This window comes from Scyliorhinus canicula, chromosome 22 (genome assembly GCF_902713615.1).
Source record: "Scyliorhinus canicula chromosome 22, sScyCan1.1, whole genome shotgun sequence".
In the NCBI taxonomy this organism is placed as follows: Eukaryota; Metazoa; Chordata; class Chondrichthyes; order Carcharhiniformes; family Scyliorhinidae; genus Scyliorhinus; species Scyliorhinus canicula.
The window spans coordinates 1,845,168-1,863,709 of record NC_052167.1 but is presented as its reverse complement, the minus strand read 5'-3'; the positions used below and the strand labels follow the sequence as shown (position 1 = coordinate 1,863,709).

Sequence of the window (18,542 nt, the reverse complement as noted above, 5' to 3'; positions counted from 1 at the left end):
CTTCATCTAAATAATCTTCATTTTTCTCATGGCTTTAGTCCAAAGTTAATTTTCATAAGGCTTTCCAACAAATCCCTGGACACCTTCAAAACACTTTATGGAATAATTTGGAGGTTCATGCTCGAGTGCCGGCAATCTCCATGGAGTAAGTTAATGAGCCCCTATTATGGCGTATTGTGCCACTTGGGAATAGTTTGTTTTTGGTCTGTTGAACTAGGTTTCCACAGAGGAGCAGATGACACAGTCAGTAAGCATGCTCCCCCCTTCATCTCTGGAGCTGGTATTTACATCCAGCCAGACTGGTGGGGTATATCTTCAGGTAAGAATTCTTACAGAGACAATGGAAGGCATCCTCCATTAACAGGCCAAAGGTCAAGAGAGCTTGACTTGGTGTCCAACCTTCTGTTGTTCTTGGCTGGGTGCAGCTCAGTGCTGACCCCTGGCCCAAGTCACATGATAACTATCCTATTCCCAAATCAATGATGCCCCTCCAAAATTTCACAAATGCATCAGAACACCTCCATAATTTTTGCTGCATTTTATTCATAGAGTCATAGAATCTCTACAGTACAGAAGGAGGCCATTCGGCCCATCGGGTCTGCACCAACCCACGAAAGGCCACTTTACCCATGTCCACTCCACCCTATGCCCATAACCCCATAACCTAACCTGCATATCCTTGGACACTCAGGGCAATTTATCACGGACATTCCACCTAACCCGCACATCTTTGGACCGTGGGAGGAAACCGGAGCACCCGGAGGAAACCCACGCAGAGACGGGGAGAAATGAAAATAAAATGAAATGAAAATCGCTTATTGTCACAAGTAGGCTTTAAATGAAGTTACTGTGAAAAGCCACATTCCAGCACCTGTTCGGGGAGGCTGGTGCAGGAATTGAACCGTGCTGCTGGCCTGCCTTGGTCTGCTTTAAAAGCCAGCTATTTAGCCCTGTGCTAAACCAGCCCCATGCAGACTCCGCACAGTCACCCAAAGCCGGAATTGAACCCAGGACCCTGGAGCTGTGAGGCAGCAGTGTTAACCACTGTGCCAGTGTTTTAATAGAGGAGACCAATCTGTCTTGCTGTCACATTCGACATATCGTTCACCCCCTCTGATACATCATAGTCGTTGGCAAATGCAGCAATATTATTATATTACCAAGCAAGACATGGGAGCAACGAAGCACAAGGTCTAATATAATAAAGTCTTCAATATGTCACACATGCTTTATTGGGCTCCCCGTTAGTGTAAACGTCAAAACAGAAACATCGAGATTTAGCCAAAAGAACCATCCAAAGTTTACGTTACATATCTCTGGGGTTCCACCCAGTGTAAGCTCTGCCCCATAAGCGGGATAAATTGAGTTACCCTGTTGTTGTTTGGGAGAAATTTGGGGTGGCAGGGTGGCACACCTCCAGTTGGCTGGTGATGGCCGATAAATGCTGGGCCTGGCCAAAGACTATGAATGAGTTCTACGAGAAACAGGCAGCGGCTTGCGGTGATCTGCGATTGGCGGGCATGGAGCGCCGGCGACGAATGTAGGGTCAGTTGGTGTGTGAGGATGAGAAGCGTGCCTTCCAGGCCTATTGGCCCATTGTCCTGGGGCAGGGGGTGGAGGCAGAAAGCCATTCATCCAACTCTCCTGCCTCACATCGCCAGATGGGTCCAAGGGGCTGGCAGCAGAACCAACAATTTAAGGGAAAGGACTGTGATGGAAATAGCCAGCGCCCAGCAGGAGCTGAATGGAGTGGGTGACTGAATCCTGGGGGTCGGGAATCACACTGGGCTTTGCCCTGGTGTAACCCAGGCTCGTCAATGATGGGGATACTGTGCAAGGTTTATTGCTGCACTATACACACACACACACACACACACACACACACACAGTAAACAGCAGGTTAAAATCACAAATCACCCAGAGCAGAATAGAAGCGACCAACCCCCCTCCCACCCCCCACTGAATATCCTCTGGAATTTCACTGATCTTCAGCTCAGGTCCCATATAGTTTGTTGCCCCTTTCAATATTTTGGTGCAATGCAGCAAAACAAACCCAGGCGATCAGCTTTGGGGGGGGGGGGGGTATTTTCCTCACTCTGTATGCCGCCCCTACGCCCGCAGGGGGAGGGGGACAGGACCGGAAACTAATCGTAAATTCCCCTCAACTCCCCAACTTCTGACTTTTTAAAAAACAATATTCAACACTTTGAATAAACCAGGGGTCGGTGGAACAACACAAAACAATTAGAGAGAGAGAGAGAGAATGTGACTGGAATTAAGTTCCCAATTTCCTCAAATGTCCTGTTCACAAGTTTAAAATAAAGAGAAAAGTGTTTTGAAAATTGCAAACCAGCCTGGGTTTAGTTGGGGGGGGGGGGGGGGGGGGGGGGGGGAATGCCCCCGGTTAGTGGTGCCCCCCGGTGCCCCCGGTTAGCGATGCCCCCCGGTGCCCCCGGTTAGCGATGCCCCCCCCGGTTAGCGGTGCCCCCCCCAGTTAGCGGTGCCCCCAGGTGCTCCCCGGTTAGCAGTGCCCCCGGTTAGCGGTGCCCCCCGGTTAGCGGTGCCCCCAGGTGCCCCCCGGTTAGCGGTGCCCCCCGGTTAGCGGTGCCCCCCCCGGTTAGCGGTGCCCCCCGGTTAGCGGTGCCCCCCGGTTAGCGGTGCCCCCGGTTAGTGGTGCCCCCTGGTTAGCGGTGCCCCCAGGTGCCCCCCGGTTAGCGGTGCCCCCCGGTTAGCGGTGCCCCCCGGTTAGCGGTGCCCCCCCGTTAGCGGTGCCCCCCCCGGTTAGCGCTGCCCCCCGTGCCCCCCGGTTAGCGCTGCCCCCCCCCGGTGCCCCCGGTTAGCGCTGCCCCCCCCCGTGCCCCCCGGTTAGCGCTGCCCCCGGTTAGCGCTGCCCCCCCGTGCCCCCCGGTTAGCGCTGCCCCCGGTTAGTGCTGCCCCCCCCTTGCCCCCCGGTTAGCGGTGCCCCCCGTTAGCGGTGCCCCCCCCGGTTAGCGGTGCCCCCCTGTTAGCGGTGCCCCCCCGGTGCCCCCCGGTTAGCACTGCCCCCGGTGCCAGCTGTTTGCCCTGTCGCCTGCCTTACCTTGTGTTTAGTGGGCAGCTTGGCTGCGCCCGGGTTCCGCAGGGATTTGGAGCGCTGCGGCGGCCGGTACCGAGCGGCGTGAGCCCCGCAGTAATCGCGGTTGTAGCGGGCAGAGGCTGCCGAGCGGGGCCGCAGGTTCTCGCCCGTGTGGACGCTGTTCAGTCCGATCATGTCTCCCTGTGGCGAGAGGCTCTGGACAGCCTGTAGCCTGGGCGATTCACACTGCCAGGGGCTCACTGCACCCTCACACAGACACCCACACAGACACCCACACAAACACGGGACAGCATGTAGCACAGCAGCCTGGGGCTCCCTGCACACACACACACTCACCCTGCACACTCACTCACACACAGACACGGGACAGCATGCAGCACAGCAGCCTGGTCCTGGGCGATTCACACTGCCAGGGCTCCCTACACACTCGCACACACACCCTCACACACAGACAGGGGAACAGAGACACACAGACACCCTCAGACACAGAGAGACACCCAGACAAGGACAGAGACACAGACAGGGACAAACAGACACACGGGCACAGAGGCACAAAGCCAGGAAGATACAGACAAGGACACACCGATAGAAACAGAACAAAAATACACAGACACACACACACAGACACTCACATATAGAGACAGGGACACACGCTCACAGACAGAGACAGACAGTCAGACACAGCAGAGCTATACAGTGCAAGTCAGAGTTACAGCACAGCTACATCAAGCCTCTGCCCGGGACTGATAGTAAATTAACATTATAATCCCCAGACTTTTTTGCCTGATCATTGGGAGCAGCTCTCTCTCTCTCTCTCTCTTCCCCCACCCACCTCCACTTTTTATACAAGCAGTATTGGTGTGATGCCTTGGGGAGGCTCCTGTCACCTATTCGTCATTGATATTAGTGACTGTGCTGAAACATTTAGTAGGCGTTGAGTGTTTTCAATGTCAGACACAAATGTCAGCTCCTAATTAGCACTGTGGGTAATGCTCAAAGCTCAATAGAGAAGCATCTGGTTATTTACGTAGGCTGGGGTTTTTTTTCTATATATTTAAAAACACAGAAGCAGATTTACAAGTGATGTTCTTTTATTCATCTTAATTATGAGCAGTGCTTACAGCACAGTCACCTGGCATATAGTTTATTCAATTATTGCAGTTCTTGAAAGAACAAGTGGATGAAATTCCCCATGACCCTGGTTCCTGCCAGGTGGAGACCAGTGGTTTGTAATAGAAAAGCTTACTGCATAACAGTAGGCCATTCAGCCCATCGTGTTCAGGCTGGCCATAAAGGAGCGATCCACCCTAATCCCACTTTCCAGCTCTCGCTCTGTGGGAAACTGCATATCCAAGTGTTTCTTTAAATGCGACGTGGGTTTCTACACTTTAAGACAGCGAGCTCTATACCCCCAGCAGCCTTTGGGTGAAAGATATTCCCAAACTTTCTCATAGAGTCATAGTTTTTACAACACAAAAAGAGGCCCTTCGGCCCACGTGTCTGCACTGACCATCAAGAACCTATCCACCCCAATCCCATTTTCCGGCACTTATATGCTCTGGTGTTTCAAGTGCTCATCTAACTGCTTCTTAAATGCTGTGAGGCTTCCTGTCTCTACCACCCTTTCAGGCAACGAGTTCCAGATTCCCCACCACCTTCTGGGTGAAGAAGTGTTTCCTCAAATCTCCTCTGCCCCATACCTTAAAATCTATACCCTCTGGTTATTGACTCCTCCGCTAAAGGGAAAACTTCCTTCCTATCCATCCTATCTGTGCCCCATATAATTTTGTACACCTCAATCAGGTTCCCTCATCAGCCTTCTCTGCTCCAAGGAAAACAGCTGCAGCCCACCCAGTCTCTTTTGATAGTTGAAACGCTCCAGACCAGGCAACATCCTGGTGAATCTCCTCTGCAACCTCTCCAGTGCAATCACATCCTTCCTATAGTGTGGTGAGCAGAACTGCACACAGTACTCTAGCTGTGGCTTAATGTGCATTCTATACAGCCCCATCATAACCTCCCTGCTCTTATACTATGCCTCGGCTATTAAAGGCAAGTATCCCATAGGCTGCTTAACCACCTTATCTACCCGTAACAGCCTTCCCGCACAGGCGCCGGAATGTGGCGACTAGGGGCTTTTCACAGTAACTTCATTGAAGCCTACTCGTGACAATAAGCGATTTTCATTTCATTTACCTATCCTGCTGTCTTTAAGAATCCTAGGTCCTCTGTACTTCCCAGGGTCCTACCATTCATTGTGTATTGCCTTGCCTTGTTAATCCTCCCAAAATGTATGACCTCATACTTTCCAGGGTTATAATGCAATTGCCACTGTTTTGCCCATCTGACCAGCCCATCAATATCGTCCCGTAATCCTTCTGCCAATCACTTAAAATCTAGGTGCGCTTGGCTATTTAACTGTCTGCTAAGGGAAATAAGTCCTATCCATGCTGCTGGGAATGTTTCGGGGAATCTCTGGTTATCTGTAACCGGGATGTTGGTCAAGGATGTCTGGAGAGTTCCTTTGTCCTTAAACATTGCTTTGGGATGTGGAACATTTATTTGAAATAGGCAGGACCTCCGTTTCACATTTCACCCAAAAGGCCACACTCTCAGGCAACGCACAGACAATCCCTCAGTAACACACTAGATTATGAGCTTGAATCCTTAAGATTTCCTCACACAAAGACAAGAATGCAACCCACTGGACAATCATTCATCTAATATACATGAAACGCACTGCAGCTCCGAGCTCAACGAGGCCCATGAGACTGCCCTCGCTAGAGAATAAAATCAAGAGATTAGTGACGGAGCTTCTGAAACCCAGTGATACCAGGAGGGTGGTCCTGGAGGCCAGAGAGAGAGGTTTGGGGATTTTCTCCTCTCCAAAGTTAGATCCGTTATAAATTAGGCAAAATGGACGATGGTGATGAAAGCGAGGCATCAATCACTGGAGCAACTGGTCTTAATGGATTGAGCAGCCTTTAGATCACATGGCTCATTCTATCAAGGCTGCATAGAAATTGTAATGAAGCTAGGGGTGACTGCATCGGTATAGGCCGATTGAAAGTGCAGTCATAGCAACTCCAGTGCACCATGATGATCTGGGACTGTGAACCACAGAAAGGTGCCATTTTGAAATACAAAATTTAGTTTTAAAAATGCATTTCTTCGGCAGAGTCCCTACTGCATGCAACAGCAGCACTCTGAACTACAATTGAAGAGGGAGCATTGCTTCCAAAATGTACGCTTAATTGTGTTATTAATTTTAAGTCTCCTCTCCATTGGTACCGAGGGAGCTATTTGCTGCACTTGCTCATTATTATGGGATTTTCTGGAAGGATTACGCTTGTCAGAACTTAAGGAAAGTATTTGGTTTTGCCCAAGCATGAATGGAAATTTACTCTCATCGCTCGAGAGTAGACTACCCCCAGAGTGCGCTGGGTGCCAGGGCATTGAGTAAATTTGAGGAGGAGGGAGACAGATTTTTAATTAGGACTGAATCGTAGGGTTCTGGAGGATGGGGAGGAAAGTGGAGTTGAGGCCGAGGTGGGGTCAGCTACGATAAGATTGAATGGCGGAGTGGGCCCGAGAGGCTGAATTGCCTACTCCTATAGTTCGTATGTTCTCATGAACCTTCATGAGCGCAGCAACGTTGTGCCGTGAATCGACTGTTTAAGATAGTTTGCAGAGAGCTGACTCGGAAATGAGCGCATCAGAAAATAATCAAGAGTCCCACTGCCCCCTGCTGAGTTTAACTTTAGAACAAGGCCCGTGAAATCATGTGTGAAATACAAAGCGGTTGCATCTGGTGAAAATCAGCAACGTGTGATTATGTATCATTTAAATCAGAACTTTCCAAAGTGCAACCCACGGATTCGGGCTCTGAAATGGAAACCATGCAGTTCCACACAGCCGGCGAACGTCCTGTCAGCCTATGGAACCCCATTCTGCATCTCTATTTTAGTTTTTTCTCCACTTTTCTATATTTCCTGACGAACGACGTGCTATTTTCCTGAAAAGAACATTGTAACAGTCCACCCTGTTTATTTATTTTATGTTATTTTATTATTTTGGTCCATGGACCTAGAATCAGAAGCAGAAGACTCAAAGTTGCAACAGCCTGCTTTCCAGGACACCGATTCCCAGGTTTTGAGTTTGGCAGAGGAGAAACCAGACTCCTCGGCTCCGAGTGGATCTTAGGAATCAGTCTCGGAGGTTCAATTGGTTAACTGACAACAGGTAGGCTGGCCTGGGACAATGTTCTGCCTGACAACCATCAGTGATTTGTTCCTGCTTGATGCTTTCTGAGAGAACTTGGCAGAAGTGTTTCGACCTCAGAAGTGTAAGGAATGATTTTTCTGCTTGCTGAAGTGAAAGAATTGCTGTATTTTTCTTAAAGCAGTGAGTTCCTGGCACATCCTTTGCTGTGAACCTAAAACGATGCAAAGTATACAACCTTTTAAATCTTTCCACAAACGCTGGTGGATTATGGGCTAGGCATTTTTTTATTATCATGCCGAACATAAACTTCAAAATGCTGAAGGCTTAAAGTAGTAGTGCTAAGGCTTTCTTCTCAATGGTAGAGGACTTTCTTTGGCACAGACTTAGTTTCTTTAATAGTATCCCACTGGCCTCTCTATACCTGACTCATCATCCTGTAGTAACACCGCTCCCACCCCCAGGTCGCTGGCATCCATGGCCATTTTAAAGGGTTTGGAAAATTCAGGGGTGGCCTACACTGGTTCGCTTACCAATATGGCACTCAATTTCTCAAAATTTATTTGACATTCTGCGGACTACACAATTTTTGCTCGTTTCTGCAATACATTACTCAAAGGTACTGCCAAGGTACTAAAGTTTACAAATTTTTTATAGAACCCACACATGCCATGCCAAGGAACCTCTTAATCTCCCATTTCATTTTGGGAATGGGCAACCTAGTAACACCGTTACATTGGCTGTTCTGGATACCACTTAGCCCTATCCCATAACATGTCCCAGACAGGTCATTTTTTCCTTTGGCAAACTCGCTTTTGGCCAAATTGATGACAAAATCGGCCAACTACAATTGTTTAAGTGACTCCTCCAATTGCCCTACTTGCTAATTCCATGTGTCACTGTAAACAACCACGTTGTCCAAATAGACCATGCAGCTAGGTACCCTGCCCACTGCTTGATGAATGCATCATTGAAATGTAGCTGGTGCGTTTCGAATCTGAACGGCATCACTTTACACTGATTCAATCCCCTTGGAGTCGCAAAGGCAGATATTTCTTTAGCCCTGGGCATTAAAGGAACCTGCCAATATCATTTAAACTAATCAACTTTCAAAATGCACAAGGAACTGCCTGTCCTATCGATACAGCCCTCCAACTTGGGAACCGGATACAAATCTGTTTTGGTGATGGCATTGACCTTCTGGTATTCTATACAGAAGTGGGATGTCCAATCCGACTTGGGTACTAACATGACCGGCCAACTCCAGCTACTGTTACTCAGCTCAATTCAATGATTCTCCAACATGTGTTGGATTCCCACCCCTATCTGAGTTGGTTCCTGTGGGTTCAGTCGACATGGATGGTGTTCCATCAGGTTGGAGTCACCTAGGTCCACATCATGTCAAGTTGCTGTAGTGCACTTTGTGTCCCTACAAATCTTCTTATGCTTTTGCAGTAGCCTTCTGAGATCTTTTTGTTGCTCCTCTTCTAAGAATACAAACTCAGCATCTAACTGTTCTAATATTTGCTAGTCGTACAACAGGAGGGTCCAGGGTCACTCTGCGAACTGTCAGTCTCTTCCCCTATCTCAGTCCTCCTTCAGGACAGCATGGTAGCCACAGTGGTTAGCACTGTTGCTTCATAGGGGCTGGCTTAGCACAGGGCTAAATCACTGGCTTTGAAAGCAGACCAAGGCAAGCCAGCAGTACGGTTCAATTCCCATTCCAGCCTCCCCGAACAGGCGCCGGAATGTGGTGACTAGGGGCTTTTCACAGTAACTTCATTTGAAGCCTACTTGTGACAATAAGTGATTTTCATTTCATTTTTCATTTTCACAGTGCCTGGGTCCCAGGTTTGATTCCCGGCTTGGGTCACTGTCGTTCCCCCCGTGTCAGCGTGGGTTTCCACCGGGTGCTCCGGTTTCCTCCCACAAGCCCCGAAAGATGTGCTTGTTCGGTGAATTGAACATTCAGAATTCTCCCTCTGTGTACCCGAACAGGTGCTGGAGTGTGGCGACTCGGGGATTCTCACAGTAACTTCACTGCAGTGTTAATGTAAGCCTACTTGTGACAATAATAAAGATTATTATTATGACTGCTACCACCTGACACACTGGTTCCTACCCATCTTCTTCCCTATGACGGTGTTTTTCCATCATATTCATGACCCAATCAATCGTAGACAACTCCAAATCCATTATTTGTGCTTCGAGAACAAAAGGAAACATCCTTTTTTTTCAGGATATGGATGATTGGTCCCATTGGGAGTTAGAATCCAGCTGCCTACTCTCTTGGCGTGCTTGCGTATAAATCATCACATCACCCAAAACAACAGGATTTCTCTGGGGAAGAGATACCCAGTCGGTAGGGGGTGGGAGAGGAAGGAGGGACACACTAATAAAGCTTCCATTGGGAGTTAGAATCCAGCTGCCTACTCTCTTGGCGTGCTTGCGTATATATCATCACATTACACAATACAACAGGATTTCTCCGGGGAAGAGATACCCAGTCAGTAGGGGGTGGGAGAGGAAGGGGGACATGCTAATAAATGACGCACTATCAGCGAGCAGAGGCACAAACACAAGAACAAACCTAAATCTGCAGAGATGTAACTCCTCCCTCAGGTACGTCTGGACCCAGGGGGAACCCTCAAGATTCCAGACATACTTAGCTGCTGAATTCTCATCCTGAGCAACAGCAAACAAATCCGGCTGAGGGGGCTTGCAAAATTCCACCCGCAAATTATTGTCTCACCCACTCCCAATAGACACAAGATCCCTAGGGATTGCTCAGCAATAACCTGCTCACGGCCGCTCAGTTTGGGTTCCGCCGGGATCACTCAGCTCCTGACCTCATTATAGCCTTGGTTCAAACATGGACAACAAGCTGAATGCCAGAGATGAGATGAGAATGACTGCCCTTGACAATGAGGCCGCATTTGATCATGTATGGTATTATGGAGCACTAGCTAAACTGGAGTCAATGGGAATTAGGGGGAAAACTCTCCGCTGGTTGGAGTCATACCCGGCACAAAGGATGATGGTTGTAGTGGTTGGTCAATCATCTCAGCTCCAGGACATCACTGCATGAGCTCCTCAGCGTAGTGTCCTAGGCCCAACCATCTTCACCTGCTTCATCAATGACCTCTCTTCCATCATAAGATCAGAAGTGGGGATGTAAGGGCAGCGCGGCCGTGCAACGGTAGCACTGCAGTCTCACGGCGCCGAGGTCCCAGGTTCGATCCCAGCTCTGGGTCACTGTCCGTGTGGAGTTTGCACATTCCCCCCCCGTGTTTGCGTGGGTTTCGCCTCCACAACCCAAAGATGTGCAGGGTAGGTGGATTGGCCATGCTAAATTGCCCCTTAATTGTAAAATATGAATAGGGAACTCTAAATTTGAAACAAAAGAAGAAGTGGGGATGTTTGCAGATGACTGCACAATGTTCAGCACCACTCACGACCCCTCAGATAATGAAGCAGTCCATGTCCAAATTCAGCAAGACCAAGCCAAAATCCAGGCTTGGGCTGACAAGTGGCAAGTTACATTCGCGTCACACAGTGCCAAACAATGACTATCTCCTACAAGAGACGATCTAACGATCGCCCTTGACATGCAATGGCATTACCATCACTTATTCCCCCATAATCAACATCCTGGGGGTTATCATTGATCAGAAACTGAACTGGACAAGCTATATTAATACTGTGGCTATCAGAGTAGGTCAAAGGCTAGGAATCCTATGGCGAGTAACTCACCTCCTGAACCTCCAAAGCCTGTCCACCATCTACAAGGCACAAGTCAGGAGTGTAATGGAATACTCTCCACTTGCCTGGATGAGTGCAGCTCCAACAACACTCAAGAAGCTCAACACCATCCAGGACAAAGCAGCCCCGCTTGATTGCTCCTCCTTCCACAAACATTCAAACCCTCCACCACCAACAAACAGTGGCAGCCTACAAGATGCATTGCAGTGACTCACCAAGAGTCCTTACACAGCACCTTCCTAACCCACAACCACTACCAACTAGGAGGACAAGAGCAGCAGACACCTGGGAACCCCACCACCTGGAGGGGAAATATATCGACATTCCCTCACTGTTGCTGTGGCAACATCCTGGAACTCCCATCCTAACAGCACTGTGGGTGTACCTACACCTCAGGCACTGCAGCGGTTCAAGAAGGCAGCTCACCACCACCTTCTGAAGGGCAACCAGGGATGGGCAATGAATGCCAGACTAACCAGCGATAACACATCCCATGAATTAATTTTTTTAAAGTCAATGAGGAAAGAGGATACAAGATGGACCGAGTCATCTCAGGCCAGCAGCGAGGGTTCAATTCCCGTGCCAGCCTCCCCGAACAGGCGCCGGAATGTGGCGACGAGGGGTTTTTCACAGTAACTTCATTTGAAGCCTACTCGTGACAATAAGCGATTTTCATTTCATTTCATTTCATTTCCCCTGTGATTTTCTGCAGTCAAACTATATAATTACAAATGAGTCGATCGGCCCAAAAAGCAATTTTGAAAGCTAATGGGGTACAGACATACACAGAAAAGAATTAGGAGTAGAAGTAGGCCATTCATCCCTTCCAGCCTGGTCCTTCACTTAATACGATCATGGCTGATCCGATCATGGCCTCATCTCCGCTTTCCTGCCTAACCCCCTACGCTGTCGTTGGTCTTCATCTCAAAGGGGATGGGATTTTTTTTTTTAAGTTGCCATTACGTTGCAATTTTTCTCATGGAAGCATGATTCCCGAAGTTTGTGTTGCCTACCTGGTTCCTGAGTCAAGACAGGAGAGGAGCTGGGAACGGGGTGGGGAAGGATTTGATTGTTGTGGCCCAATGACACTAGGAAGGAGATTCTACAGAGGGAGCATGAGCAGCCAGGGGTTAAATTAAAAAGCAAAGGTATGAGCCACAAGAAAATCAGCATAGGATAAATAAGGGTTAAATACACAGTTCAAAAAATGATGTGGGAGAAATGGGATTTGATTGACACTGGCAACAACAGTACGTGTGAAAGAGAATTCACCTGTTTTTTATTTGCCAGGCTGGTCCAGCATTTATTGCCCATCCCTAATTGCCCTTCAGGGGGCAGTTAAGAGTCAACCACATTGCTGTGGATCTGGAGTCACATGTAGGACCAGGTAAGGACGTCAGATTTCCTTCCCTAAAGGGCATTAGTGAGCCAGATGGTTTTTTACGACATTGTTATTATGGTTATTATTAGACTTTTAATTCCAGGTTTTGTGGAGTTCAGATTTCACCATCTGCAATGGTGGGATTTGAACCTGGGTCCCCAGAGCATTACTGTGGGTCTCTGAATTTCTATACCAGTGACAATACCACTACGCCACCACCTCCCCTTAATTGGAACCACGCAGAGACCAGTGTATAGGCAAATTGTATAACTGGGTTGTAGAGAGCGCATTAAACTGAATTGGGGGGGGGGGGGGGGCAGTTCACATGAGAGCAGATATGTAAAGTTAAAAGGACAAGATCATGGTGGAGAGCAGTGATGCAGGTAATGGGTAACCAGAGTTTGACAGGAAGGGACAGAGTGTACAGATATTAGAGTGCAACAGCAAATAACAGAAGGCAAAATGGTAAATAGATTGAACTAAAGGCCCTTTATCTCAATGCACACAGCCTTTGTAACAAGCTGGATGAACTGATAACACAAATAGAAATGAATGAGTAGGAAATTAGACAGGTTGCAAACTGACCATTGCTGTGTGTTCAAGGGTATTTGACAGTTCAGAAAGACAGGAAGACAGGAAAAGGAGGTGGGGTAGCTCTATTTATAAAGGATGAGATTTGTACAAGAGTGAGAAATGATCTTGGTTCAGAGGATCAAAATGTAGAATCAGCTTAGGTGAGATTTACCAAACGTATCGCGGCAGATTTGGCGACGTGATGAAGTTGCTGAATCTTGTGAGAGGCCTCTCGCGAGATTTGCGATGCTTGAGACGTCTTGTGAGAGTCAACCGAACCTCACGAGATGACACGATCTGGATTTCGCCCTCGCTGGGAATCATCCAGATCAGCACATTTAACATTTAGCATTATGCTCATTTAAATATGCCTGTGCGGTATTCTCCCGGGGCCTGGGAACTAACAGCGTCCCCAGCAAGCCTTCAACCGGGCGGCGTTTAGTATTGGCCCACTCAAACAGCATTTTGGGGGGGGTGTCTCCCAGGGTATTGGAGGCCCCAACGTGGTAGGGTGGTAGCCTGGCACTCCCGATGGCAACTGGGAACCTTGGCCAGCCTGGCACCTTGACACTGCGACTTGGGTGCCGTGGCAATGCCACCCTAGCACTGCCAGGGTGCCTGGGTGGAACCCCAAGCTGGCAGGGGCACTACCTGGTGCCAGGCCAGCAATATCAAGGTGCCTGGGTGCCAGGTTGCCCATGCCAGGGGTTGGGCCCAGGGGTGTCTTGCCCTTAAGAGATGGGGTGAGGGGGGTGAGGCGGCTTGAGGTCCCAGAAGAGGGGACGTTGGGTGCAATGGGGGGAGGGGGGGGGCCTCTGGAGACCATGGTGGGGTCACTGAGCAGGGTTAAAAAATCGGGGCTGTCTTTAAAACGGCCGCCCCAGTATTGAGGGGGGGGTTCCTCGTCTCAGCCAAAAAATACAGCAAAGTTGCCAGTGGCCAGCAGATGTTTCTCAATGCTGGAGCCACCAAGAAATACCCCGCTAAACGCACCCAAAAGTGGATACTATTTTCCCCTTTGAATCCCGCCCAAGAAATAGCAAAGGGAAGAAGTTACTGGTTGGAGTGGTTTATCATCCCATTAACAGTAGCTATACTGTAGGACAGAGTATAAATCAAGAAATAGGGGAGGGGGGGGGGGGGTTGTAACAAAGGTACAGCAATAATCATAGGAAATTTTCATCTTTATATAGATTGGATGAATAAAATTTGCAAAGGTAGTCAGGAGAATGAATTCATAGAGTGTATACGGAACAGTTGCTCTATCCACGAGTTCTCGCTGCACAGGAATTGAATTTTTAAACTCCTCCAAAAGTATAATTTCTCTGAGAGCTTCATACATTTGGTCTATTTTCAAAGCCATTATCCATCTCTCAAAATTACTCTGTTTGATCCTTTCAAATTCCATGTATGTTTGACCAAATTCTTTCCTTAAATTTCTAAACCTTTGTCTGTAGGCTTCAGGCACCAGTTCAACTGCACCCAAGATGGGTTTTTTCACCTCCTCATACATCCCAGATACCTCCTCCGGTAGTGATGCAAACACTTCACTAGCTCTACCTACCAGCTTTGTTTGAATCAGTAATACCCACATGACCTGTGGCCATTTCATTTGGTTAGCTACCTTCTCAAATGAAATGAAAAAGGCTTCTACCTCCTTCTCGTCAAACCTTGGACATATTTAAATAGATTCCCACCAAGCCTTCGACTTTGAAGCTCTTTCCCACTATCCTCATCACTATTATCCAACTGTACGTTTCCCTTTACATCTGCCAATTTTAACTGACTGTCATGTTTCATGGCCATTTTCTGAAGTTCAAACTCTCTCTCTATCTTTTTCCTTGATCCATATCTCCCTTTCTCTTCCTTTTTGTTCTGCTAGGGCTATTCTTTCTTTTCTCCTTTCTTCTCTCTCCTTTTCTTTTTCTTCTCTCTCTCTCTTTCTTTCCCTTTCTGCTCTATCTCTTTCTCTTTCTTTTTCCGCTCACTCTCTCTCTTTCTTTTTCCTCTCTTTCGTATTCAAGCTGCTTTAATTCTTTCTCATGTTCCATTTGTTTAAGTTGCAACTGAATTTTTGCCATTTCCAATGAGTCAAACTGTATCTCAGGCAACTAAATGCTTAGCCACCGCCATAATTACCTCATTTTTTCGCATTTTGTCAGGTAATGTTAACTGCAATGTTTTTGCCAAATCTAACAATCTGCTTTTAGTCTCTGTCGGTAAGGTACTGCCTGTGACCGTCTCCACCCCCAAAAACTTCTGAGCCTCTGAAAGAGCCATTGTCCGCAACACACTCCCCACTTAAACTAAAATACCATATCTGAAAAGCACCCACAATATGCTCACCCCTCCCTGTCTTTAAGTTCACTAAGCCAATCCAATAGATAGACTTTTATCCTGCCCGAGCCCCCAATTTTATATGGGCCAGGGTTTAGAGAACTCCAATGTGTATCATGGAATTCACCTGACCCACAACTTTAATAGTTTGTGGTATGGGGAGCACACGGCCCACTCTACAGGTGTGGTACAGCAGAAATGGAAAAGTATTTTTTAAAAGCAAAACAATGTTTATTCTACGAACTCAAGTTAACCTTTTTAAAACATACAGTGAACATCTTAGCAACCATCAATTCAAATACAACCCCCAAAGATACAACACTAAGTAAACCAGTAAACCTTTAAGCTTTCCTTTTTAACATCCATACGACTTAAAAACAAAACCTTTATCAGAAGCACATCAGGTTAAAGTCACTACCGAAAACATTTATAACTCTGAATTCACCAAATGACCAAGAGATAGACTTTTGATGGCAGCGAGAACAGCAGTACACCTGCTCTGTCTGGCTTCAGCTCCAACGCTGAAAATGAAACTAAAACACACCCTGCAGCCTGCTCAAAAACAAAAATAAAAAGCTGACAGACAGCCGAGCTCCATCCACTCTCTGACATCACTGCAGTGGTAAACACCCATTTCTTAAAGGTACTCTCACATGACATTTTGATCAACTTCCATGCCATCAATCTCGGTCAATTTGAGCATCAAGCTAATTTCAGTCAGTACATCATGAAAAGACAGTTCAGTTATTAAATAAGAACAATGTAGTAACATATTCCCAGAGGTCGAGGAAAACACATTAGATCAACAGTAATACTCTGCTCAATCCTGTTAACCTCTGTTGCTCCTTAATTCTATTACTGTTGACAAGTAATTAGAATTGTTTTTGTTAAAAAGGGGCTCGGAAGGGTTTGATAAAAATAAAACTCCAGAATTACAGCAGTCCTCTGCGTGGACAGGACCAGAGCCGATACAATTGTTTCTCTCAGCAATCTTACCTTGAGCAGCTCCTTCGGGAAGTCTTTCCCATCATTCAGTCCTTCCAAGTTCCCGATGAAGTCGGAAGAAGACATCCTCTTGCCAATGTTCTGTGATAAGAATAAGAGGAGGTTCAGACCCAAAGCGTAAGAGAAAGGCCTCTGAGCTTTTGAGAAAACTCTCGGATTTCCCTTGGTGTTGTTTGTGGTATGTCAGAAGCTGCACGGAGACACGGAAATTGGCGGGGTCGTTGATAGTGAGGAGGGTAATCTTCAGCTACAGACTGATATTGATCAACTGGTAAATTGGGCAGATGGAATTTAATCCTGATAAATTTGAGGCGAAGCATTTTGGGAGGTTTAATAAGGGGAGGATATACATAATGAAGGGTCGGTCCCTAGGGAGTACGGAGGAACAAAGGGACCTTGGTGTATAAGTCCATGGATCACTGCAAATGGCAGCACAGGTAGATAGGGTGGTGAGGAAGGCATACAGAATGCTTGCCTTAACTCGCCAGGTCACAGAATATAGGAGCAGCGAGGTCTTGCTACAACTTTATAAAACATTGGTTAGGCCAGAGATGGAATAGTGTGTGCAGTTCTGGTCACCACACCATCAGAAGATTTCACTGGAGGGGGTGCAGAGGAGATTGACCAGGATGTTGCCTGGGATGGTAAGTTTCAGTGATGAGGAGAGTCTGGAAAGGCTGGGTTTGTTTTCCCTGGGGCAGAGGAGGCTGAGGGGGGGGATCTGATAGAGCGGTAGAAAATTATGAGAGGCACAGACAGGGTAGATCGTGAGAATCCTTTCCCCTTGGCACAGGTGTCTCAGGCCAGAGGGCATAGGTTTCATAGAATTTACAGTGCAGAAGGAGGCCATTCGGCCCATCTAGTCTGCACCGGCTCTTAGAGCACCCTACCCAAGCCCATACCTCCACCCTATCCCCATAACCCAGTAACCCCACCCAACACTAAGGGCAATTCTGGACACGAAGGGCAATTTAGCGTGTCCAATCCACCTAACCTGCACATCTTTGGACTGTGGGAGAAACCGGAGCACCCGGAGGAAACCCACGCAGACACGGGGAGGATGTGCAGACTCCGCACAGACAGTGACCCAGCCGGGAATCGAACCTGGGACCCTGGAGCTGTGAAGCATTTGTGCTAACCACAATGCTACCGTGCTGCCCGTGAGAAGTGGTTCCGAGGGAACCTGAGGAAACATTTCTTTCACCCAGAGGGTGGTAGAAATAGGGAGCGCGCTGCCCGTGAGCGTTGTGGGGACAGGTACTCTCGCAACATTCAAGAAGCACCTGGACCAGCAATTCTGACTCAGCGACAGTGAAGGAACGGTGATCTGGTTCCAAGTCAAGATTGTGTGCTGCTTGGAAGAACATCCAGGTGGTGGTGTTCCCACGTACCTGTTGGCCCTGTCCTTCTAGATGGCAAAGATCATGGGTTTGGAAAGTAATGTCAAAGGAGACTTGGTGAGTTGCTGCAGTGCATCTTTTGGGCGGTACACACGGCTGTCACTCTGTGTCAAGGGTGGAGGGAGGAAATACGAAAAATGACGGATGGGGTGCTTTGTCCTGGATGGTGTCGAGCTTCTCAACTGTTGTTGGAGCTGCACTCATCCAGGCAACAGGCTCGAGGGGCCGAGTGGCCTACTGTGGCTTTCAATTTGTATGTTCAGACGGAAAACTAGAATTCTCTCTCCCCAAAATGCTGTTGAGGCTGGAAGTCAAATGAAAATATCGTAACCGAGATTGATCATTTTTTGTTGTGTAACACAGGATGGATAGGTGAAGTTAAGATAGAAGTCAGCCATGGTGTAATTGAATGGCGGAAGATGCTCAAGGAATTGAATGGCCTCCTCCTGTTCCCAACCAACTCTGACTGAACAGTGTAATCAACACCTTGTTTCACAAATGATGAATCTTTGTTCCGAGACTGTCAATTTAAGTAGAGAGAATTGGCTGCAAAGTCACCAGTGAACTCAGTCAAACGTAGCTCCTGTGGAGCTGTTAGAATTCTGAAGCCCAATTACTCGGCTGTCTGGTGATGATTACTCCCATAACAGTGTTGACTTTGCATATGTGGAGTTAGGAAGTTGAGGTCACGTTGGAATTCCGAATCCCTGTCAAAACTTAGTCCGTGGAATCCAGCAAGACATTTATTTCAGCGATTGGCAGAATGTAAAATTATTCAGGTTGGTGA

The 18,542-nt window shown here is 47.7% G+C and overlaps 1 protein-coding gene across 5 annotated transcripts in view; it reads right to left on the bottom strand.

Moving 5' to 3' along the window:
- LOC119956059 (PH and SEC7 domain-containing protein 1-like) overlaps positions 1 to 18,542 on the bottom strand; it is a 174,326-nt gene that overhangs the window by 32,167 nt on the left and 123,617 nt on the right. For all 5 annotated transcript variants that reach the window (XM_038782871.1, XM_038782873.1, XM_038782872.1 and 2 more), the window contains one exon: positions 16,347 to 16,436. In XM_038782871.1, the coding sequence (XP_038638799.1) occupies positions 16,347 to 16,436 (90 nt within the window). The remainder of the gene's footprint in view (positions 1 to 16,346; positions 16,437 to 18,542) is intronic.